Here is a 24,822-nt window from a genome sequence, read left to right as displayed (position 1 = left end):
CCTAGGGGGCACTGCAGTGGACTTCACAAATTGCTCCCAGGTACATAGCTCCCTTACCTTGGGTGCTGAGCCCCCCAAACCCCCCTAAAACCCACTCCCCACAACTGTACATCACTACCATAGCCCTTAGGGATGAAGGGGGGCACCTACATGTGGGTACAGTGGGATTCGGGTGGGTTTTAGAGGGCTCACATTTACCACCACAAGTGTACAGGTGGGGGGGGGGGTGGGCCTGGGTCCACCTGCCTGAAGTGCACTGCACCCACTAAAAACTGCTCCAGGGACCTGCATACTGTATACTGCTGACATTTGAGGCTGGCATAGAGGCTGGAAAAATATGTTTTTTTATTTTTTTTAGGGTGGTAGGGGGTTGGTGACCACTGAGGGAGTAAGGGGAGGTCATCCCCGATTCCCTCTGGTGGTCATCTGGTCAGTTCGGGCACCTTTTCGAGGCTTGGTCGTGAAAAAAAAGAGACCAAATAAAGTCGACCAAATGCTCGTGAGGGACACCCTTCTTTTTTCCATTATCGGCCGAGGACGCCCATCTCTTAACCATGCCCCCGTCCTGCCTTCGGTACACTGCCGACACGCCCCCGTGAACTTTGGTCGTCCCCGCAATGGAAAGCAGTTGAGAACGCAAAAAACCGGCTTTTGATTATACTGATTTGGGCGACCTCGGGAGAAGGACGCCCATCTCCCGATTTGTGTCGGAAGATGGGCATCCTTCGAGTCACTAAATATTTCACTTATTTACAGCGCAGTTGAATTCAGAGGAAAGGCACGGTGACAGCTGTTTCAGCAGGCTGAAGCCTCAGACTAATTTCTAGCCCTGCTCCAGCACTAAGAGTTATTAGCCCAGAGAAGCTCGCTTTGATAGGAAAAAAAAAAAAATCAGTTTTCTGTAACATGCAGGTGAAGCAGTAAGTCTGATGTCTGCTTTGGTAAAGGATTGGAGGAGTGGCTTAGTGGTTAGGGTGGTGGACTTTGGTCCTGAGGAACTGAGTTCAATTCCTGGCACAGGCAGCTCCTTGTAACTCTGGGCAAGTCACTTAACCCTCCATTGCCCCATGTAAGCCACATTGAGCCTGCCATGAGTGGGAAAGCGCAGGATACAAATGTAATAAAAATAAATTATTGAGTTATCCTTTAGTCGATATTAGGAAACTCCATAGAGAAAGAGGAACAGCTCGACATTCAATATTTCCTCTATTCACTCCACTGAGGTCAATTCCAGCAAGCTGTTCTGCATCTCTGTCTGCTTAATCCAACGTGAGCAATAAACCTATAAAATGGATGGCAGTTGAATACAACAAAAGTGACAAACAAACTCATTTTACTTCCCTGCCTAGCCCTCTCTCCAATTGCTTCGTCTCCAGGTTGCCCAGAATATGAAAAAACATGCAATCCATTTTTTCCCATTCACATCTGTAACACTGGGTTTCCTTCTGACTAATGGAAAATGAATTCAAATTAATCAAATGACGACAAGACATAAAAAGGGATACTGCACATGGAGGAGAAGCCTGATGGTTAGAGCAGTTGGCTGAGAATGAGGTATGCCAGGGTTCAAATACCACAGGTACTCCTTGTGACCTTGTGCCCAAGGTAATGGAAGGTGATGCAACTTGCCCAACTTGGGCCCCAATGCTCAAAGTGTTCAGCACTAAAGCCAACAGTGCAAACCATATAGCATAAGAACAGCGTGAAAGCTAGCTCTCCAATGCTCAAAAACAAATGGCATTCAAATTTTATGCAAGCTAGTAAACCAAAAGCAAGGGGGAGGAATGCGCCTGGCACATGCGCACAGTTTCACAGTAAGCGCAGATTTCTGCGCTGCTTGGGCGAAACCAGAAGTGCAAGCTCACATCGGTGCCATACTTCGGCACCTTTAAATTGTTTCCGTTTTAATTTTTGAAAGGCTCATACTTGAGCGCATAAAAACAGGTGCCAATGCATGCATTCACTTTCACTCGAATTCGCACACGTCTGTTTCTTACTAACAACGCTTAGAGGCTGCACAGGCTTCCTTCCACTTCCAAAACACAAAATCAGCAGTTTAATGTCAAAACCTTCAACGTCACCTCTGAGCTGGTGATAAGTTTTCAGCATTAAGGCCAGCATTTTGTTTTTCTGTGCTGTTGTCTGAGAATTCGGAAGGAATACAGAATACTACTACTAGGGTTACGCAGCGCTGTACAATTTAAATAACCTCATTAACATCCATTTCACTACATTTAAATACAATTTGCAGCCATCTCTGGCGTGCTTGTTGATACCTGTGCTAGAGCCCTCTGAACATTCTGCGCATATTTCCCTTTCCCTTCTTACCCTGTTCTTTCGCCTCTACCTAATGTAATGTAACTGTAACTGATTTCACTGTACATTGTATTGTATTTATTTATTTAATAGTTCATTGTAAGCCGCTTTGAGGCTGCAAAACTGTGGCAAAAGGCGGGGTATAAATGACCTAAAATAAATAAATAAAAATAAATATTAGCATTGGCACTACTCGCCTTTAACACTGGCATTAGGTTTTGAGCATCGGCCCCTAGATTGCAAGTCCAGTGGAACAGGAAAATAACTTGGGTCCCTGGCTTGCAACTCCCCTTCAGCTTGGGTTTGGAAAAGATAGGTAATTCAATTAATGGCTCCAGGGAGAGATGGGGAAAGGCATTGCAGCAACAAATCACTGTACGACAGAAGCTGAAGTGTATTAGGCCCTTTTCGTAAGTTGATATTTTCAGATTACTTGTCCAATCTCTTGTTTTGACCCAATTTGATTACTGTAATTCTATCTATGTGGGGTGTCAAGAATGTATCTTAAGGAAACCGCAAACTGCCCAAAATACTGCAGCTAGACTTGTCATGCATGTACCACGCTTTGAGAGCGCTACTGCTTTGATGATACATTTGCATTGGCTTCCCATTAGGGCCAGGATTGTATTCAAACTCTATGCTCTCATATTTCAGATTTTGTATGGTATTGCCCCTGACTATATGTTGCCCCTTGTTACTTTGCCTTCTCGCAATTCAATCTTTGGTGCAAGAAACTACCTGTGTCTTCATTTTCTTACCTGTAAAAAAGTAGCTTATAAATCAATATATTCAGCTACTTTTTCATACCAAGTTACTAAATGGTGGTATTCCTTGCCGAAAAATATAAAATCCCAACATGATTATTTGGTTTTTCGTAAGTTTTTGAAATTTTTGCTTTTCAAAAAAATCTCTGTTAATTGATCCTGGTGCCTAATCTTCCCCTTCCAATCTCCCCATTATGTTTATTATTGAATTCTTTATATATTTACAATTCTTTCCTTATAGATATGTGTGGCTTTATGTATTTTGTTTCATATTTTGTAATGACTTCTTTTTAGCTTGTCAGCCACACTGAACTCAAAATTGTACAGGAAAATGCGGGATATAAATGTCATGAATAAATAAATAAGTCAGTCAACAAGAAAAGTAAGCACCAGAGGAAGGAAACTGAAATTTCCCTGTGAGGAGGGAAGACATCCGAGTAGCATTTTTGATAAGGGTAATTTTACTAGCAGGGAACCTAGGTTTCGAAATGGAGAAGGTGCCTATTTTATAAACACACCTAGGGGGGCATTTTCAAAAGAAACGTCTAAGTCGGAATTTGGACTTTTTACAAAGATGTCCAAATTCGGAGGCGGGGATAAGGTATTTTCGAAAAAGATGGATGTCCATCTTTCATTTCAAAAATACCAAGGACATCCTGTGATTTGGACAACTTTGTGATTTGGTCATCTTTGTAATTTGGACGTCCTTTTTTTTGGTCCATTTTCGAACAAAAGACATCCAAATGCAAGCTGTCCAAAACAGAGGAGGAGTGGCTTAATGGGTAGTGCAGTGGGTTTTGGTCCCGGCAACATGGGTTCAATTCCCACTGCTACTCCTTGAGACTTTGGGCAAGTCAAATACAGAAAGGGCATTTTTGGATATGACACCTAAGTCTGAATTTGGAAGTTTTTTGTAAAACGTCGAAAATCAGAACAGGAAAGGTCATTTTCTACAAAAAAAGTCTTTTTCTTTTGAAAGTGCTGTTTGGAAAAATGTTTTATGATTTGGGGGAGTAAGTGGAGGTGATCCCCGAGTCCCTCTAGTGGTCATCTGGTCATTTGGGGAACCTCTTGTGTGGAGTAGAGGAGTAGCCTAGTGGTTAGTGCAGCACACTTTGACCCTAGGGAAGTGGGTTCAATTCCCACTGCAGCTGTTCATTATAAAAACAGGTGTAGCTCAAAACCATCTTTATTTTGTTCCATTATCGCTGAAAGACGTCCATGTCTTAAGAATGCCCAAGTCCCGCCTTGAACACACCCCTGGTACGCCCCCTTGAGATTTGGACGTCCTTCTGATGGACTGCAGTTGGAGACGTCCAAAATCGGGTTTTGATTATACCAATTTGGACGTCCTCGGGAGATGGACGTTCATGTTCCAATTTATGTCGAAAGATGGACGTCTATCTCTTTCAAAAATGAGCCTACTAGGCACTTACTGGTCTTTATAAAATACTAGTAAAAAAGGCCTGTTTCTGACACAAATGAAACGAGTGCTAGCAAGGTTTTCGTCGGACAGTGTATGTTTCAGAGAGTGTGTGTGTGAGAGAGGAAGTGTGTGTGAGAGATGGAGTGTGTGTGTGAGTGAGAGAGAATGAGTGAGAGAGAGAGACAGAGTGTGTGTGTGTTTGTGTCAGAGAGCCAGTGTGTGAGAGACAGAGTGTATGTGTGTGTGAGAGAGAGACTGTGTGTGTGTGAGAGACTGTGTGTGTGTGAGACAGAGTGTGCTAGACAGAGAGTGTGTGAGAGAGAGTGTATGTGAGAGACAGAGTGAGTGTATGTGTGTGGGGCTTCGAGTTCCATGACCCCCTCCTTCCCTCCCTCCCTCCCTCTCCTCCCCTCCGAGTTCCAGGCCCCCCTTCTGTCCGAGATGTAGGCCCCCCTCCCTCTCTCCCTCCCTCTCCTCCCCTCCCTCCCTCCCTCTCCTCCCCTCCCTCCCTCTCTCTCCTCCCCTCCGAGTTCTTGGCCCCCCCTTCCCTCCGAGTTCCATGCCCCCCTTTCCTCGGAGTGTACATGTTTGAGAGAGAGTGTGTGTGTGAGAGATGGAGTGTGTATGTGAGAGAGAATGAGTGAGAGAGACAGAGTGTGTGTGTGCGTTTGTGTCAGAGAGAGAGAGAATGTGTGAGAGACAGAGTGTATGTGTGAGTGGGAGTGTGTGTGAGAGAGAGAGAGAGAGAGAGAGTGTGGTAGACAGAGTGTGTGAGAGACAGTGTATGTGAGAGACAGAAAATGAGTGTGTGTGTGTGGGGCTCCGAGTTATCATGACGTCTCATTGTTTTTTCTCCAACCTCCTTGGCCACTACGACTCCGTGATTTGCCACTGTGACCTCGGAAACTGAACTTACCCCGCCCTAGGCCGCTTGGATTGTTCGAACTCTTATGTGCCTGGTTAACGCGCATGCGCCATGGTGGGATGCGAGCTTCTCACGGGTGGAGCTTTTGCTTGTGCGTTGTGACGTGCGAGATAGCGAGAGTCGGGCTGTCGCCCGGGTGGTTTGGTGCAGAGCAGGAGCTACAGCAATGGCAGCGCCGTGAGCTGTTTGTGGACGGGAGGGTCTCGGGCCCTTCACCATGGTGGTCCACAGGATTACAATGAAGGATGGAGGCGTGGTAAGTGGCTGCGGCGTACCGGGGAACTTTGCTTCTTTGCATGCAGTGCAGGGGAGGACGTGCTGGGCTGGAAGCTTTTGGCGCAGGGGAGGACGTGCTGGGCTGGAAGCTTTTGGCGCGGCGGTAGTGCTCGCAGCTGAGTTAGAGGGAGCTGCTGCTGTTCGGGTCAGGGTGTCTGCGGGCAGCGGCCGGGATTTAGCTGCTGCTGTTTGGGGCGGAGTAACGTTTGTTTGTGGGCTGCTATGCAGCCTTCCCTTCCCTCCGAGGGCGGTGCAGTGAGAGCGAGTGCGATTGCCTGTGGTTGGTGCCTTCTCCTTATGACGTCGCATTTGTTTCCCTTGCAACTATACAGAGTTCCCCTGAGGACGGGACAGTTACGAACCCTACGAACACTACACGGCTTCACTGCCAGGCTGCCACGGAGTCAGCTTCAGAATGTTGGAGGTGCAAATTATTATATTAGACTAGCACAAATCGAGCTGAAATTGCACCTAGATTGAAGGCATAGAAATTACAACTGCTCAAGAGCAGATGTAGATATTCTGTCCATGCTACTGCCTACTGTAAAAGCACATGCCAGCTTCCAAAGTGCATACTTAGGCTTAATTTACGCATGCAAAAAAATAGTTTTATAAAATGACCCTCAATATGTCTCTAAGAGGCTCCGCTGTTTTGAAAGAAAAAACACCAGCAGGGTTGTAATGAGAGGAGAACTGCCTGCTGCCACTAGAACAGCAAACACCTCAATGGAAAACATTATTTTCTCAAAGTATTACCAGCAGCCCGGCCGTTCATGTCCTCCATGCTGTCTTTGTATTTCTGCGCGATGAGGGGATACAGCTTCCCTAGATCGATCTCTTTCCCAGCCTCAATCAGTGCTTCTGCTGTAGCCAGGTGCATGACTGTGTCATCGCTAACTCTCCAGCCCTTTATGTCTATGTTCTCCACTCCTCCCAGTTTAGCCAGCTGCTTGTGAATGTCCTGGCCACTTTGGTTGAACTCCCAGCTGCGATTTTTGAATCCAAGAGCATCTCCAGCTGCACTCAGCACCATGGCTGCCACATATTTCTCAATCAGACCAGAACACATGATGACCCTGGATGGAACTGCCTCTAAAACCTGTACAGAAAAACAGAAATTTGTCAATAGTAGGCTCAAACTAATTTATTAAATTCCCAGTATAAAGCAGATGGTAAAAAAAAAAATGTCCAGCAACTTAGAGGCATATTTTCAAAGCACTTAGACTTACGAAGTCCTATAGGTTCTATGGAACTTTGTAAATCTAAGTGCTTTGAAGATGAGCTCCATGGTAACCTAGGGAACAATGTAGTTCTAAGGGACCATTTTACTAAGGCGTGGTAGGCCTAACACGGGCCTACCATGTGGTAAGCAGACACTACTGCGGGATGTGCTGAGGCATGCCGCAATAAGTTTGGCCAACAGCGTGTGCTACTCCTGTGTAAATAATGTTTTATTTTTTTGCTGTGGGAAGCGTGTCTGGGGGGCACAGTAGGTGTGCCTGAGCTAATTGGGCACATTACCGCATGCTACCTGATTAGCACAGGAGTAGCGCAGGAGTCCTTAGCGCCTCCTAAATAGGTGATGGTACGGGCTGCCAGCGGTAATGGACACACGCTAATGAGGAAATTAAATGGCCATTAAAAAACAAACAAACATACCAACAGTGGCCAATTTTCAGCCGTACTAAAAAGTGGCCGGAGTGTGCGGCAAACCCACATGCTAATCGCAGCACTGGGCACTCTCTAGCCTTGGTAAGAGGACTCCTAAGTGTTTTGAAAATAAGCCCCTTAATCAAATGCCCTTAATACAGGCACTCCAGTGTTGAAACGTATCAGGCTAATGGACAACTATTAACAGTCAATTAAACCACGTTAACAACATAAGCACAACCATATCATAGGTTATACCAGACCCACTTAAGAAAATATGTTAAGCCTGATTTGTATCGCTGTAATACAAGTTTCTACATGTCCAGGAGGCTGTTTACAGTGATACAAATTGGGCTGAGTATTGCCTGTGACCACTTCAGCACTGTCCGGTCTGGCGGTACAGACTGGGTGAGGCTGGCACTTAATCAGTTAACGATAATATTTGGTCCGTTAAAAGGTTAGGTAAGTGGAAAAAGTTAGGACAACAAAAAGGCAGTCCTAACATTACCCACTGAGCTAACCAGGCACTGGTGACTAACCTGCTTATTTTCGAACGAGAAGGCTGGCCATCTTCCGACACAAATCGGGAGATGGCCGGCCATCTCCTAAACCTGGCCAAATCGGTATAATCGAAAGCCGATTTTGGCCGGGTTCAAACTGCAAGGGAGCGTGTCGGCAGGGTACAGAAGGCAAGATAGGGGCGTGGTTCGGCCGATAATGGAAAAAAGAAGGCCGGCTCTGACGAGCACTTCGCCGACCAAGCATCAAAAACGTGCCCCAACTGAGCAGATGACCACCGGAGGCAATGGTGGATGACCTCCCCTTACTCCCTCAGTGGTTACCAACCCCCTCCCACACACACAAAAAAAGTAAAAAACATTTTTTGCCAGCCTGTATGCCAGCCTAAAATGTCATAACCAGCTCCATGACAGCAGTATGCAGGTCCCTGGAGCAGTTTTTAGTGGGTGCAGTACACTTCAGGCAGGTGGACCCAGGCCCATCCCCCCCTACCTGTTACACTTGTGGTGGTAAATGGCAGCCCTCCAACCCCTCCCCCAAAAACCCACTGTACCCACATGTAGGTGCCCCCCTTCATCCCTAAGGGCTATGGTAGTGGTATAGAGTTGTGGGGAGTGGGTTTTTTTTTTGGGGGGGGGGGATTTGGGGGGCTCAGTACCCAAGGTAAGGGAGCAATTTTTGAAGTCCACTGCAGTGCCCCCTAGGGTGCCCGGTTGGTGTCCTGGCATGTGAGGGGGACCAGTGCACTACGAATGCTGGCTCCTCCTACAACCAAATGGCTTGCATTTGGCCGGGTTTGAGATCGCCGGCATTAGTTTCCATTATGGCTGAAAACCAAAGCCGGCCATCTCTAAAGCCGGCCCAAATGTTGAGATTTGGCCGGCTCCGACCGTGTTATCGAAAGGAAAGATGGCCAGCCATCTTGTTTCGATAATACGGTCGGGACGCCATTTTTGGGGGCCGCCCCCGGAGATGGCCATATAAATGGCCAGCCCCGTTTGATTATGCCCCTCCACGTTTCCCAACTGAACTCAATACCAACCAGGGAATGTTCAAGAAAAGTAATTATTATAATTATATAATTTGAACAATTATTAATGGTTTCAAATGAAAATGATGTTCAATTGTAAATTATACAATCTAAATTAGCAATTCAAATAACTTCTGAAAAGGACCTTAAATTCTCCCATTTTTACTTAACTACCGTTTCCTAGACCCAGTCCTCAGGGATCACCTGGCCAGTTGGGTTTTCAAGACATCCACAATAAATATACATGAGATGTATTAGCATGGATTTCTCCATTGCATGCAAATATCTCTTATGCATATTCATTGTGGGTATCCTGAAAACCCAACTGGCCAGGTGATCTCTGAGGACTGGGTTGAAAACCACTGGTCTAGACAAATGTGTCCACGTAACATTAAAAGTTTCAATGTTTTTCAGCTTCTTGTTTAAAAATTGTCTCAGCTCTACCCTTTAATGAACTATGGCAATATACAAAACCTCAAGAGCTCACTCGGTTTCATTATTAAAGTCGTTTACCCAAAACTATTTACTTGTACTAGTTCAATTCATAACCTACACACCTTAAATTCGTTTTCACCTTTTGTTTCAACAGGTTCTACACATCGTGCCTCTCGGCAGGATTCTAAATCAGGTATTTATGTTTTTCTATCTTCTTTTTTCCTGTCTGTACCTGTCTCAGAATCTGCCTCTATTTCTGTTTCAGTGTGCACATTCAAGTTTGTTACTCAGGAAGAAACTTATCAACATGGGCTACAGTTAAGATGAGTTATTTTACAGTTAACCTGGGTTATTAGTAATTATGTCTCATTGCATAAAATAGAACAAGTTAGTGGTAAAATAACCAATCTTAATGGTAGCCCACATTAATACCCCCCCCCCCCCCCCAAGGTGGCAATTCTACAAATTGGCTCCTCATTTTATGTGCCAAAACATAAGAACATAAGAGTAGCCATACTGGGTCAGACCAAAGATCCATCTAGCCCAGTATCCTGGAGGTAAATTCTCTCCCTTCATCAGAGAATCCACATCTGCAATAAGCCCATGGGGATTTGTTCACTGGACTTAGCCCTGGTATTGAGTGCGCCTACTGTGTTAAAGATGTGCTAGAAGAGGGCTATATATAATGGTTGTCCTTACAGCAAACAACATGTGGCAGGGTATTTTAAACTAGAAATAGCCCCCAGTTTAATGACATGTGAAACCAGGGCCAAAAATTCCTTCCTCACAGCCTCATATGGAAAATGCCTGGAAAACGTCAGACTATTGTAGTGGTGCACAGTTGGGTATGGTTTTTGCTGGGTTTTGGAGGGCTCACCATACAATATAAGGGCGTAATGGTAAGATGTGAAATCCACTGCAGTGCCCCCTAGGGTGCCTCACTGCTCCGCTAGGATGCCTGGGTGGCCAGTCTACTAAGAATGCTGCCCCCCCCCCCCCCCATACATCCCAATAGATATTTTTCTGCATTTTTCCCTTGGACCTTTTTTTTTTTTTTTTTTTTCGAAAATGGTCCTAAAAGATAGATGCACTGGGCACAAATATATCTAGCAAATACCCAGTTTCGAAACAAAAAGTTGGACGTTTTTCTAGTTTGAAAATGGATTTTTGGACATTTTTTATAAACATCCAAAATTGGATTTACACATAAACAAAATGTCCCTCATAGTTTAAAATATTTTAAATAGCAGAGAAGATTTAAAGTTACAATACTCTTACGGATGAAAATAAAAGAGAGATCAACTCTCTGTCCTATGTTCCATAATACATCTTGCATGGATTCTTATTCCCAACATTGCTATAAAAGAATTTAACTTATTAAAGGTTCTGTTAAAGAAATAAGTTTTCTGTGATTTTCTTTTACATACCTGATAAGATGATTCTATTCAAAAATATAAAGATAAATTATTCCAAAGTGAGGGGGACGATTACTGAAAATATATTACTACCAGTGAAATCAAAACATGGATTTGTTGACCTGATCTTAAGGTTTCTTGCCTGGGTGTGGGTGTGGGGGAGGGGAAAGGGGGCAAATGGGATCAATAATCTTGAGTGGTACTGGATCACCACTCTGAATTATCTTGTGTCAGAGTTAATATATTGAATGGTATCCTTGAAGAAATAGACAGCTAGCCTCTTTCATCCCAGCCCCTTGACAGAGAGCAGGTGTGTGTGCAGGGGACGGGGGTGGGGGTACCTCTTCTCCCCCTGCCCTTGCCACACCCTTTTCTGCTCTCAAGCGACAGCACATGAAGCTATTGAAATGTTTCACTTTCACTTCTTGTCATTCCAAGTGTGACAGTGAACCCTGGATCACACACTAAGAGCTCGGTAGCTTTCTCGAACTGTCAATGTCAAGCCCCAGCTAATTCTTGAAATCACACTCTCAGACGAAGAAAAAGTCTGAAACCTACCTTGAGCAGTTCGTAAAGGAGATAGAGTTCATTAACTTCTTTCGCCAGCTAACACTCAGTAACTGAGCTAGCTCTGATCTCACTTCCTAGTTTCTGTTCATAGAGCAATGGACATTATCTTTTCCTTTGCTGCCACCTAACAGACCGTAGAAGTATAACAATCACCCATAAATGCCAATTGGGATGGGGAGGATTTTCAAACGAGCCGTTTTGCTGAAAAGTTCTCAAGTACTTTTTAACTATGAATTTTGCACCAGATTTCAAAAAAGAAAGTATACACGCTTTCCACTTGAAACTTGCATAGCGGTCATTGTCTGCTGTCAGATGCTTTATTTCTACCAAATATATCATTTCTGGACTTGCATGGAATCTGGTGGTAATGTGACACCACTAAATTCAGAAGGGATCCAAACAAAAATTGAAATGGTGCTGCAGAATTATGATTTAAAAAAATGAGAAAACCTATCATCTATATCTGCAAAGTTTAAAGGAGAGGACAAAAAAACCTCCACTCTTCCTCCGCTTCTTTAAGGCTGACACCATGGGCATCTTCAAAATACATGGGTCCCCTTTTACTAAGCCGCGTAAGGCATGTTCGCCAAAATGGACTTACTGCCTGACTACTGCGTGGATCTTGTGATAATTTCATTTTTGGCGTGCATCCGCTACGTGCATCTGAAAAATATTTTTTATTTGCGGATGTGCTTAGCGGACGCGCGCCAAGTGGCATCTGATTCACGTAGGTCATTACCGCCTAAATTCTTTACCGCTAGGTCTATGGCTGGCGGTAAGGTCTGAGACCCAAAATGGACACGCGGCAATTTTGATTTTGCCGCACGTCCATTTTTGGCAAAAATTTTTAAAAGGCGTTTTTTGTAGGTGCCCTGAAAAATAATTCTGTGTGTGCCCAAAACCCTTACCTACACTACCGCAGGCCACTTTTTACCGCGCCTTCGTAAAAGGACCCCATGGTGTCAGGACTACTATTTTCTGATGCTGATCTTGTGTTGCTCAAGATCAACACCAGGAAGTGCTGATATTGTGACCAGATGTTTTCAATGTGCTCACAGCAGGGGCGTAGCTACGTGGGGCCTTGGGGGCATGGGCCCCCACAGATTACACCCTGGCCCCCTCTACATTTGACCCCCCCCCCCCCCGCCGCTGCCCGCCGCCGCATCAGGTACCTTGTTTGCTGGCGGGGGTCCCCAAACCCCGCCAAAGAGTTTTCTTCAGCGCCGGTCGACTCTGGCGCCTTCGTTGTGGGATCATCTGTTTCTGATGCCTTACATCCTGCACCATGCATGTAGCCCCGTGCAGGACGTAAGGCGTCAGAAACAGATGATCCCACAATGAAGGCGCCGGAGTCAACCGGTGCTGAAGAAGACTCTTTGGCTGGCGGGGACTGGGGACCTCCGCCAGCAAACAAGGAACCTGATGCGGCGGTGGGGCGGGGGGTGGGCGGGCGGCGGCGGTGGTGGTGGCAGCGGCGGGGGGGGGGGTTGGCGATGGTGGTCCAAAGTGGCGGCGGGGGGGGGGGGGTTGGGTTTGCGGTTGCAGCAGCGTCCAAAGCAGCGGGGAGAGGCGGCTAAACAGTGCCTCCCCCACCTCGGGCTCTGGCCTCCCCTCTCGCCGAGGTCTGGCTATGCCCCTGGCTCACAGAGCCAGTTTTAAGAAACAATGGTAGTCCTATCTAGCCAACACAATTCTCTTTTTAGTTGGTGGGGCATGGGGATCCCTTCCAGCCATGCTACGCCATCTGACTAGCTGTACTGGCTGTTTTACCACCCCTGCCCCCAATTTCTGGTGCCCTAGGTGACCATGTAGGTTTGCCTAGTGGTAGGGCCTGCCCTTGTTTCAGATCCAGCTGTTTGAATTCTCTTTACAGTATGCTCTCTCTTTATAAATGCTGCATAGGATTTATTTTGAGGGGGAAAAACCTTTAACTGTTATGACCATGTTTTATTGCTAATGAGGGGGCCACTGTGCTTCTATATGTAGTTGTTATTCAGTGCTTCCATTTTCCTAGCTGCAGGCTGTAAAAAGGCAAGCTGTAGACAAGTTTTAGTGGCATAAATGTGGTGATGGTGGTGATTTATTTTATAAATATTTACAACTACAGTCTAAAATGTTAGTGTTGTGCTCCTTTAAAGAAGAAGGAGTTATTTGCCCAATAATAATAATAATAAAGAGCTATGATGACCCTGAGGATTTGAATGGATTTTGGCCAGTTTCTCATTGATTGATAGAAGAGTAGTAGAGCTCTAGCTAAATTATTATTTAGAAACTAATAAAAACTTAGCCCAGAAACAGGAAAGTTTTTACTTAGGATTTAGTATAGAAACCAATAGATGATCTTTACAGGTATCTGGATGTGGGGAACGATTATGTTATTTTTCTGCTAGATATTTCAGCATTGTAGATTTTAATATTTTGGTGAAGAACTTTGCAGGTTTTGGTGTCAGGAGCAAGGTTCTGGAATGTTCTGTTGGAAAAGTGCTTGTCTCCTGGCTGGAAATTAAAAGAGGGTGTTCCGCAAAGGTTCACCTTGTGCCCTGCCCTCTATAATGTTTATGCAAGCATTACAAAAAGGTTCTGGAATGTTCTGTTGGAAAAGTGCTTGGTCTCCTAGCTGGAAATTAAAAGAGGGTGTTCACCTTGTGCCCTGCCCTCTATAATGTTTACGCAACCAATGCAAAAATTATTGAGGGGCCCTTTCACTAAGCCGCATAGGCGTGTATGTGTATCCTATGTGTGTCAATTTTGAACTACCGCCCGGCTACCGCGTGGCCCGGACAGTAATTTCATTTTTTACACATGTCCACTAAGCGGGCAGTAATCAGCATTGTATGCGCGTAGACCATTACCGCCCAGTTAATGCGTGAGACTTTACCGCTAGATCAATGGGTGGTGGTAAGGTCTCAGGCCCAAAATGGATGCATGACAATTTTTATTTTGCCACACGTCCATTTTCAGCCAAAAAAAGGCCTTTTTTGCAGGCACACTGAAAAATAGACCTGCACATGACCAATACACACGTCTACACCAGCGCAGTCCATTTTTCGGCACACCTTAGTAAAAGGACCCCTGAGAAATTAGTGTTGACTATATTGTGATCTGAGAGGAGACCACTTAAATTGTAGTGGCTGATCACCTGCTTGGTAGTGTTTTGTTTTGGGGTTCAGAGACCCCTGGGTTCTGTCTGGTACTGGAGTTCAGCTGTCTAGTGGCAGAGAGAACCTCCAAGAAGGCTGGACTGACCTCAGATCTGACTCCATCTCTAAATAGCACTAGTACTGAGGTAATCAAGAAGTTGTGAAGTTCTAAAAGGAATTGCCACTGAGAGAGACGTTAGTCCGCCTCTCAGCACTGGCAAGGAAAAGATACCAGCCTTATGACAAACTGGATTTAAGCTACAGGTTATACAATGCGGCAAAAAAAAGTCTGATAAAGCAGAAGCATTTATACTTACAGCCTTTGATCATTAAGTGAAGCCCACAGAACATCATTTGGGATGAGGAGTTTATTTTCCAAGATACAAGCCAAATCAGTGGTTAACAACAGGCATATACAATCAATTAGTTATAGGTATATAATAATCCAGCTGCAAGCAGGTGCTATCTGAATCCTAGTCTTTTATAGTTTCTTTTACCAATCAAAAGGTTTTACATGGGAAAGCAATTAGGTAATCTGTGAGTTTGGCTGGTCACATTGGTTTCCCCTGGAGAGAGAGAGTGGCAACCCTTCTCTCTAGCTTAAACCAGGAAATACACTAACTTTTATATGTTCATACAGGATATCAGTAATATGACAGTAAGCCCATCTGATTGGATCTATGTTATATCCTCTATAATGTTTATGCAAGCATTACAAACTGGTGGTTGGGAGGCAGGGATAGTGCTGGACAGACTTATACGGTCTGTGCCAGAGCCGGTGGTTCGGAGGCGAGGCTGGTGGTTGGGTGGCGGGGATAGTGCTGGACAGACTTATACGGTCTGTGCCCTGAAGAGCACAAGTACAAATCAAAGTAGGGTATACGCAAAAAGTAGCACATATGAGTTATCTTGTTGGGCAGACTGGATGGACCGTGCAGGTCTTTTTCTGCCGTCATCTACTATGTTACTATGTCATAGTTATCAATAATTGGCTATGCTAATGAGTAGCTTTATCTCATGAACATGTTATCATCTTTAGCTTGCTTAACCACAAACTTAAGCACGACCTTACACCTAGTTTGAGGAGCCATCTGTATCCTGTTTATGAAGTTTCTGCACCCTAGCTTTTTCCTCATTTTGCTGCATGGTCCTTCTTTATTTTGCTGCATGGTGTGTCCCAATAGCTCAAGAGTTTGCTGGAACTTCAGAGTTCAAATTTCGGCTAATGGCCTGTACTTTTCTTGTCATTTTTAGAGCCTGAACCTAAGTCTCAGGCCTGGGCTTCCAAATAATTATACAGTAGAGATTGACCAATGGTTACGGTGTATCAAATTGAACCTGAACCATGGGATGATGAAACGTTTATGGTAAAGGAATTGGGGTATGCAGGCCAACAATTTTCATTTCATTTACTTTCCTCTGTCCTTCGTGGGATTTTTCATTTTATTTCTTTATTGTTTTAATCTCTTTTTTTTGTTTGTCTGTTTCAGGGGTAATGTCATCAATAGTGCACACCAGGGGCATAGCTAGACTTCAGCAGGAGGGGGGTCCAGAGCCCGATGTGAGGGGGCACATTTTAACCCCCCCCCCCAGCGCCGCTGACCCCCCCTGCCATTGCTGACCCCCCGCCGCCACCAACAACAACAACTTTGACCCCCTCTGCCGACGACCCTCTCGACCCCCTCCCGCCGCCAACCCTCCCCCGCTTCCGTTGTCACCTACCTTTGCTGGCGGGGGACCCCAACCCCCGCCAGCCGAGATCATTGGCAGGGGGGTCCAGGGCCAAATCCATGGGGGCCCAGGCCCCCTTGGCCCCACGTTCATATCTTATCCCAGCATTTCTTCTCTCGCCCTCTGGGCCTCTTTTACTAAGTTGGGCTAGCGTTTTTAGCATATACTAATATTTAGGGTGTGCTAAATGTTAGAGACATCCATGGGAATAAATGGACGTCTCTAACGTTTAGCGCACCCAAAATATTAGCGTGCGCTAAAAAAGCTAGCGCTCCTTAGTAAAAGAGGCCCTCTCTCTCTTGACCCACCACATCCAGAATCTCTCCACTTTCCTCTTCCCCCAGTAGTCCCTCAGATACACAAACCTGCCTGCTCTAAGCAGTTTTTCTATTGAACAGGAGGGGAAGCAACTCTGGATGCTAGACTTACGTCTGCTGAAACCTGTATAAATCCCGGTGCCCAAGTTGGGCACAGAGACCCATTATTCTATAACACTGCATCCAATTTTTTGGAATGCCGATGGCCCGCCCATGCTCCTCCCATGGCCACGCCCCCTTGTAGGTTGCATGCTATAGGATTTAGAAGCTCAGCATTATAGAATAGCACATAGCCAGATCCATGCACAAATCCTAGTAGGTGAGAATTAACGTCAATATTTGGTTGTTAGCATCCAGTTATTGACAGTTAACAGATCGTTAGCCAATTAAGTTGTGTGTGCATCAGGACACTGTGTCCAAATTTGGGTGCCCTAATCTGGGCTCCATATATAGAATCCAGAGGTATGTGTCTGCTGGACATAGAGTTAACATAAGAAAAGTACTGCCACCCATCTGCTGCCAGCTATTATACCCTGAACAAGGACGACACTGGGCTAGTGGCTCCCTGGACAGTCCTGGAGGGCAGAAGCATAGCTAGATGGGGTGCAAGGGGAGCGGCCGCTCCCCCAAATGGATTTTGAATTAAATGGCATCTATGCAGCTCAGCCCTACAGCCTTGCACCAGCGCCTGTGTTACAAAAGGTCCTCCTCCTGATGTCAAAACTTGGCTATGCTGCAGGGTTCCCCTCCAAAATTCTAGCTGGCCACGACAGGGGTCCACCCTCAATGACAAAGAAACTAAGAACTTAAAGGACATCTTATTGCCATTGTAGTGGTCACCCCACCCTCAGACAAGCTATGTCAACACCCTGGGCAATCGCTCATCATTTTGATGGCACCACCTAGAGTGTTACAAATTGTGAGGGTAATTTTCAGCCCGTGTTGGTAAACGGCTTGTAAACTGCTCCCAGTCGTGAGATGAACTAACTCCAGATATTCACAGGGCTTCTGGCGCTGAATGTCTGGATTCGTGCACTGACCTGGAAAATAACCGGGTACTGGTCAATATTCAGACAGGTATCTGGTTAATTCAGTGAATAAAGATAGGACAGCTTTTTTTGTTGTCTTAACTTTATGCGCTAACTAGATATGTTGCGGCTCCACCCCAGACCGCCCCTACCCTAACTAGTTAGGGAATGGTTGGCTAGCGAAGATATTCAATGGCACTAGCCAATTAAGTGTTGCTGAATATCTGCGCCCAGCCAGCTCAGTGAGGTTTAAACATGCAAGAGCCTCTCCTGCTCGGTTAAACCCCTTTGAATATCTACCCCTATTTTTCAAAAGACATTTAAACCCACCTATTTACTAAGCTGTGCTAGCAGCTGCCGTGCACTAATGCCAACATAGCCCATTCACTTTAAATGGGCTGTGTCGGCATTGCCGCACGGCTTAGTAAACAGGGGGGAAAGTAACTTAAAGTCACATAAGAGTTTTTATTTCTAGGACTGAATCCACTAAAAACGTGTGAGTTGGTGTGAAGAGTGTTTCAGAGCTTGTGTAGAGGGAACAACACAGTTGGGAGGAGCCCAGCTACAGCCCTGGCACCGAGACCCTGAAGCAGCAGCGCGAAACGCTAGCCACCGTCAGCTTGGGCTGGAGGGTGAAGACTGCACAGCAGAACACTTGATCGGGCAACGCAGTCCACTGTTGTACCAACTTTAAAGATAAGTGCTGGTGCTTATATCAAGTGCTTCCTATTATTTTTCCATATATGATAGATTAATAAGGAAAGCACATGTAATTCTAAGATAAGTTTTACAAACATAAATGTAATATAGGGGTTAGGGAAAAAGGGAAAAAAACCCCCAAAATTTTAAAGTTTTTTTACTTACCTGGGGATTCTGGGGGTTGTTCTGAGCCACCGGGGGTTGGCTGGGAAGGTCCGGGGATGTTCCCGGGCCAAAGGCAGCTGGTAGCAGTGGGCCTGGACACTGGGGATGCTCCAGGAAGGAGCGCTGCAAAAGCGTTCCGGAGCCGGCATTGCTGTTCGGGGTGTCCGGGTGTGTGGCAGGGCTGGAGGAGAGGAGCAACATGCTCCCGATAAATTTTGGGCTGAATAGACCATCACGGAGCCGGGGGCGCTGTGGGAGGGAAGCAGTGCTCCCGGTTCGGCGCCGCGATTTCCAGGACCCGGGGCGGGTGAACACGTTCCCGGGGGGACGGTGTGAATCGGACGGCTCCGGTGTGTTCAGGCCGTCTGTGGGCCGGATTTGGAGATAGGAGCGCTGCAGAGGGTGGCGCTGCCGTTTTTGGCTCCCGGGGACGTTTGGGCACATCCCCGGGAATGAAGAGGTGGATCGGGAGCGAAGAGGACAGCACCGCTTTTCGGGGCTTGGGAGAGTTGAGTTCGGAGTGGGGCGAAGACGTCGGGAGGAGTGCGCGCATGCGCACAACCTGTTTTTGGGCGGGAGCTCCAGCGAAGCCTACAAGCCTGGGCCTCGATTTTTGAGCCAGAGCTCCAGGGAAACGGCCATTTTTGTGGGGATTTTTCAAGTGGCTCCGTTTTTGGTTCGGGAAGAGTGGGACCAGATCCAATGGGAGTCTTTGAGTAAGAAGAAAATCCTGAGTCAGGTAAGGAGGTTTTAACCCTGAAATTTAATTTAATTTAATTTAATTTAATTTTAAAATGTGTAAATTGGGGTTTTTTATTTTTAAAAATCAGGGGTTAGTTGGATTTAAATTCTGTTTGCATATTTGGGATCGGGGTGTTTTTGTCTATTTTTGTGGGGGGGGTTACATTTTAAATTTTAATATTTCTAGGGGGTGTTTTGGGAAAGTGTGGGTTTTAAGGGGTTAATTACGTGGCAAATTTTTGAATTCAACGTAGCAGGTAGAGGGGAGGGTGATTGAATTTTTAGTGTGGGTTTCAAATAATTTCGGGATTTTTAAAGGGGTTTTTGGGGAGGAAAAATTGGGACGTGTCTTTTAAAGGGTTAAATTTAAATTTTGAAATTACAATTAGGTAGGGAATAAGAGGTTTAGTGTGTAGTGAAGTTTTGAGATAATGTGGTTAAAATTTAATTGGGTTTTTATTTATAACATTTTTCCATTATTGTCTATGGGATTAAAATGGGGATTTAGCACTGCTGGCCAGAATTCCGCTGGTCAGCAGTGGAATTTGGAATGGTAAAAATGGTCAGGGATTGGCTGGAGGGAGCTTGGAACGCAAGCTATGGCCGGGTAACCGAGGCAACGGGTGAGTGGACAGTTGGCAGAGCGAGATTGATGGTCAGAGAGAGAGGGGGTGCTGAGGGAGTGTTGGTAGAGAGTGAAATGTTTAAATGGTAAAGTTAAAATATAGAGAGTGTTTTTGAGGTGATAGATGGTGGAAGAGTATAAGGTGTGTGAGGAAGGTGAGATTTGGAGTAAGGGTTTTAAAATTGTACTAGGTTTGGGGGAATTGGTGGAAGAGGTGGCAGTTAAAAGGTGAACTGGAAGGTGGTGTTATTAAGGCACCAATAGGAGAAGCTGTTGAGTTTTTGGTTAGGTGTTTTGGGATTAAGTTAAGGGCTCATCCCATGGGAGTGGTGCCATAGTCTGGGTGATAGTGGGTTGGAATGGGGAATTGGACAGAGTGATAAAAAGCTGTGTGGGAGTGGCTGCGAGAGACAGGGCCGTGCTGACCCGGTAAGTGAGGTAAGCATGGCAGGGGGGCGCTTCCCTCGGGGGGTGGCGTCGCCGCACCATGCTCACCTCGCTCGCCCTCCCTTTTCTTTTTTTTTCTTTTTAAATTTACCTCCGTGGCGGCGGTTCCGGCAGCGCAGCGTCAGGGAAGGAGGCGGCACTCCCGATGTCTAGCCTTCCCTTCGCTGTGTTCTGCCTTCTTCTGACGTCAAGGATGACGTCAGAAGAAGGCGGAACACAGCGAAGGGAAGGCTAGACATCGGGAGCGCCGCCTCCTTCCCTGACGCTGTGCTGCCGGAACCGCCACGGAGGTAAATTTAAAAAGAAAAAAAAAAAGAAAAGGGATGTTGGGGGGGGGGGGAAAGAAGAGGGTGGGCAGCCGCAGTTGAACAATGGGAGCGGGAGGGCAGGGGAGAAACGACTACTACTACTTAGCATGGATGCGAAGGGGGGGGGGGAGAAGAGGGCGGGCCAGGCTGGGACAATGGGAGAGAGAGGAGCATGGATGCGAGGGGGGGGTCATGGAAGGGACAGAGGGAAATTGCTGGAAAAGGATGAATGGAGGGGGCAGGGGACAGAGGAGCATGGATGGGCATGGATTGAGATGGCAGGGCTCAGGGAGAGAGGGGAATTGCTGGAAAGGGATGAATGGAGGGGGCAGGGGACAGAGGAGCATGGATGGGCATGGATTGAGATGGCAGGGCTCAGGGAGAGAGGGGAATTGCTGGAAAGGGATGAATGGAGGGGGCAGGGGACAGAGGAGCATGGATGGGCATGGATTGGGAGGGCAGGGCTCAGGGAGAGAGGGGAATTGCTGGAAAGGGATGAATGGAGGGGGCAGGTGACAGAGGAGCATGGATTGGGAGGGCAGGGCTCAGGGAGAGAGGGGAATTGCTGGATAGGGATGAATGGAGGGGACAGATGGGCATGGATGGATATGGATTGCAGGGCAGGGCTCAGGGAGAGAGGGGAATTGCTGGATAGGGATGAATGGAGGGGGCAGGTGACAGAGGAGCATGGATGGGCATGGATTGGGAGGGCAGGGCTCAGGGAGAGAGGGGAATTGCTGGAAAGGGATAAATGGAGGGGGCACGGGACAGAGGAGCATGGATGGGCATGGATTGGGAGGGCAGGGCTCAGGGAGAGAGGAGAAATTGCTGGACATAGAGGGGAAGGAAGAGAGATGAAGGAGATGAAATGAGGGAAAAGGAAGAGAGGAGAAAAACTGCACATGGATGAAGAAAATAGGCAGAAGCTGAGGACCAGAAATGAAGAAGAAAGGAGGAAAGGAAAGGAAGCCCTGGAAACGGAGTTAAGAGGACAGATAGCAGCAGAATCAGATACTGGGCCAGCATGATCAGAAAAAGAAAGTCACCAGACAACAAAGGTAGAAAAAAAATCATTTATTTTCATTTTAGTGTTTGGAATATGTCCACTTTGAGAATTTACATCTGCTATCTTATTTTGCAATGTATAGCAATTTCTTTCTAAGAATATTGCTGACAATTCCTGTCAGTGTGGCAAGTGGTGAACGATCATTTTCACGGGGGGGAGGGGGGGCGCCGCCGCCAACTGATAGTCTGCAGGGGGGGGCGTCAACTGATAGGCTGCAGGGGGGCGCCAGAGACCCTAGGCACGGCCCTGGCGAGAGATGAACCGTCAATATCTCTCTTCATAAGTTTAGGGAAACAAAAATATAGTATAGGTCCGGAAGACAGGGAATATTTAGTTAATTTTTTTTTTAAGTATCAGTGGGCCACAGTTTTTGGAATACCATCCCTGTTAGTGAGTCCGGTTCCAGTCCAAAGCAGGGAGAGAGGGTTTTGTCTCCTTTTCATTTATTAAGGGATAGGTTTAGGAAGAAGACTCCAAAAGGAAGAACACCTGATGATATCAAGGGCCCCTACGCAAGAGAGTCTATAGCGGAAACAGAGAGACTGGTTGTCTGTTTCTTTTTCTCTCTTTACTTTTTATTCTCTTTTACTTTCCCAAAATGTCACTTAGCTGCAGTTGGTTGTCTCTCTGTTTCCGCTGTAGACTCTGTTGCGTAGGGGCCCTTGATGTCATCAGGTGTTCTTCCTTTTGGAGTAACTACACTTACCTTATTTCCTCTGCGAGAAGGGTGGGTTGTTCACCGAGTCCTGTAAAAGAAAGAACCAAAGAATCAAATTCAGGAAGTTAATAGCGGAGTGGTAAAATACAGGAAGTAATTGGGACTCCTGGTGCTGAATTATACTTATCTGAGGTTGGGTATGTCCAGAAGGGAGGAGAAGGGTTTCTAAGAGAGAAAAAGAAATTTAAAGTTACGAAAGGTATCTTGGTAACATGTTTATTTGTACACTGTCTCATAGTAAATATTTACATTAACTGTTACGTGAATTGTTATTTTTATCGCTGGTGTTGGAAAAAGGAAAGAACATTTAAAAATAAAATTGTTACATTGTTTTAGAATTTAACTGCGTAGCGGTCTTGGTTAATTTGAGTGAGTATCCAATTTAGTATATTTTCCTCCCACATTTTTTGAAAGTGTGGGACGAGGTTAGTGTTCCTGCACCATCCCCTGAGTTCCGTAGGGTACCCAACACTAACCACGACTACTAACATCTGGTGTTGGGTAAATCACCTCGGATACAACGGAGCGCAGGGGGGAGGTGACAGAATGAGCAGGAAGTCTAATGTATTTTTGAAGGTTTTTTGGCCGATGATGAAGGGAAGATCATAAAGATCTGTTTTAGTTCCGTTAGATTGTATAGTATCTTGGAGCTCTTTGAGGCCTTTTTCTTTCCTGCATGGAATAGTATGACTTTTCTGTAATAGTTATCAATTGTTGTAGTACGTTGATTTTGTCATTTTTGGTTAGGTGGAAATTTTTTGGAGATTTTTTTCTAGGACTGCCACCTCACAAACAGGGGTGTAGCAACGTGGGGCCACGGGGGCCTGGGCCCCCGTAGATTTGGCCCTGGACCCCCCTGCCGACGATCCTCTCAACTCCCCCTCCCGCCAACTCGCCGTCAACCCATACAATGTGCAGGACGTCAGACTCACAGAAACAGAACGAAGCCCTGCAGATTGCAAGGCTTCGTTCTGTTTCTGTGAGTCTGACATCCTGCAAGTACAACGTGCAGGATGTCAGACTCAGAAACAGAATGAAGGAAGAAGAGGACCTCGGCTGGCGGGGGTTGGGGTCCCCCGCCAGCAAAGGTAGGCGACGGTGGGAGAGGGGGGTCGAGAGGATTGTCGGCAGGGGGGGGGGTCAAAGTTGTTGTTGGTGGTGGTGGCAGGGAGGGGTCAGCGGCGCTGGGGGGGGGGGCTAAAATGTGCCCACTCACCTCGGGCTCTGGACCCCCCTCCCGCCGAAGTCTGGCTACACCCCTGCTCACAAAGGTCAGTCAAATAGGCTCATCCCATCCTGGCGTTGCCTCCATTGCAAACATGGAATTGTAGTTATTATTTTCTTAAGGAAATTAAAAAAAATCTGAGCTAAACATTATGCAAGACTGAAAAATGACTGATCTGGAGAATGTAGCAAAACTATCTTTCATCTGCCTGTCTCCTAATACTTCTCAGCTGGCCAGTCAGAACCTGTAGAATTTTCTCATCCTTTTCCAGTGACTTGCATTGTCTCACACTGTCTCCCAGTCCTAATCTGTATCTGCCAAACTTTCCAACCCCAGTCTGTAGCTCTGTACTCCTCTCTCTTTCCCATATGATCTGCCAAGCTTTTTAGATTGTAAGCCTTTTAGGTCTGTGACTTTTTATATCAGGGCCACATTAACTAACTATGGGGTTCTGGAAAACTTTTATGAATGAATTTCCTCCCCCCCCCCCCCCCCCGACACACACTCCAAGGCCATTAGCACATCTTCCTTAGACCCCTGCCAGCCAAGCTGATTTCTGCTGTAAAAAGGCAGCATAAAGGTGCAGAGCCACTGTCTATCTAGGTCAAGCTGCTGATTACTCTTAAAAACAGGAAGTTCATATCATCAGAAGAGGCAGGACGACTGGCAGAGGAGAGCCATCAGCTGTGCAGCCTAGACAGCAGCTCCACACCAATGCTGCTTTTATAATTTTTTTTAAAATTTTTTCCGGAAGTAGTGGGGCTGGCTGGGGGTGGGGGGGGGGGGGAGAGGAGGGTGGAAGGAAGCTGCTGGAGCAGGAGAAGGGAGGGGAGGAAAGGTGCTGGAACTGGACTAGAGTGCAGAGATGTCACAGGTTGTTCATCCCAAAGAGTGAGAATGAAGACTAGTGAGTGAGGCTTTCCTCCTGGTGCATTTGGGGTATAAATCTGGTATAGTGGTGAAGGGACTAAGACCTGAGGAAGAGCTGCTGGCTGCTTTTATTGACAAGTAATAACTTCACGTGAACCTAAAATATATATTTCTGTATCATAGCATATTTCATATTTAAAAACAATATTTCAAGCTTTTACTAACAGTAATCCACATATACATCTATGGAAACAATTCCACAGTATTAAAAAAATCCCTCAAGAAGCAGTGTTTTATAATTTAAACCTGATCCAAAAAAAAAAGTCTGCTATAAGATAACCACCTCAACACACATCAAATCCTGCAGCATATTCTAAAACCCCGTCTGACATTATAACTAGAATGATGTTAATGTT

At 46.1% G+C, this 24,822-nt stretch overlaps 1 protein-coding gene across 1 annotated transcript in view; it reads right to left on the bottom strand.

Moving 5' to 3' along the window:
- Window positions 1–11,408, bottom strand: part of ADPRH (ADP-ribosylarginine hydrolase) — a 45,100-nt gene extending 33,692 nt beyond the window's left edge. The window contains exons 1-2 of the mRNA XM_030209124.1: window positions 11,315–11,408; window positions 6,464–6,806 (exon numbers count right to left, since the gene is read on the bottom strand). Coding sequence (XP_030064984.1) covers window positions 6,464–6,776 — 313 coding nt within the window. The 5' untranslated portion in view covers window positions 6,777–6,806; window positions 11,315–11,408. The remainder of the gene's footprint in view (window positions 1–6,463; window positions 6,807–11,314) is intronic.
- Between the last annotated feature and the right edge of the window lie 13,414 nt (window positions 11,409–24,822).

Source organism: Microcaecilia unicolor, chromosome 7, assembly GCF_901765095.1.
Source record: "Microcaecilia unicolor chromosome 7, aMicUni1.1, whole genome shotgun sequence".
Classification (NCBI taxonomy): Eukaryota; Metazoa; Chordata; class Amphibia; order Gymnophiona; family Siphonopidae; genus Microcaecilia; species Microcaecilia unicolor.
The sequence above is the reverse complement of the archived record's forward strand: the minus strand, read 5'-3'. Positions and strand labels throughout refer to the sequence as shown.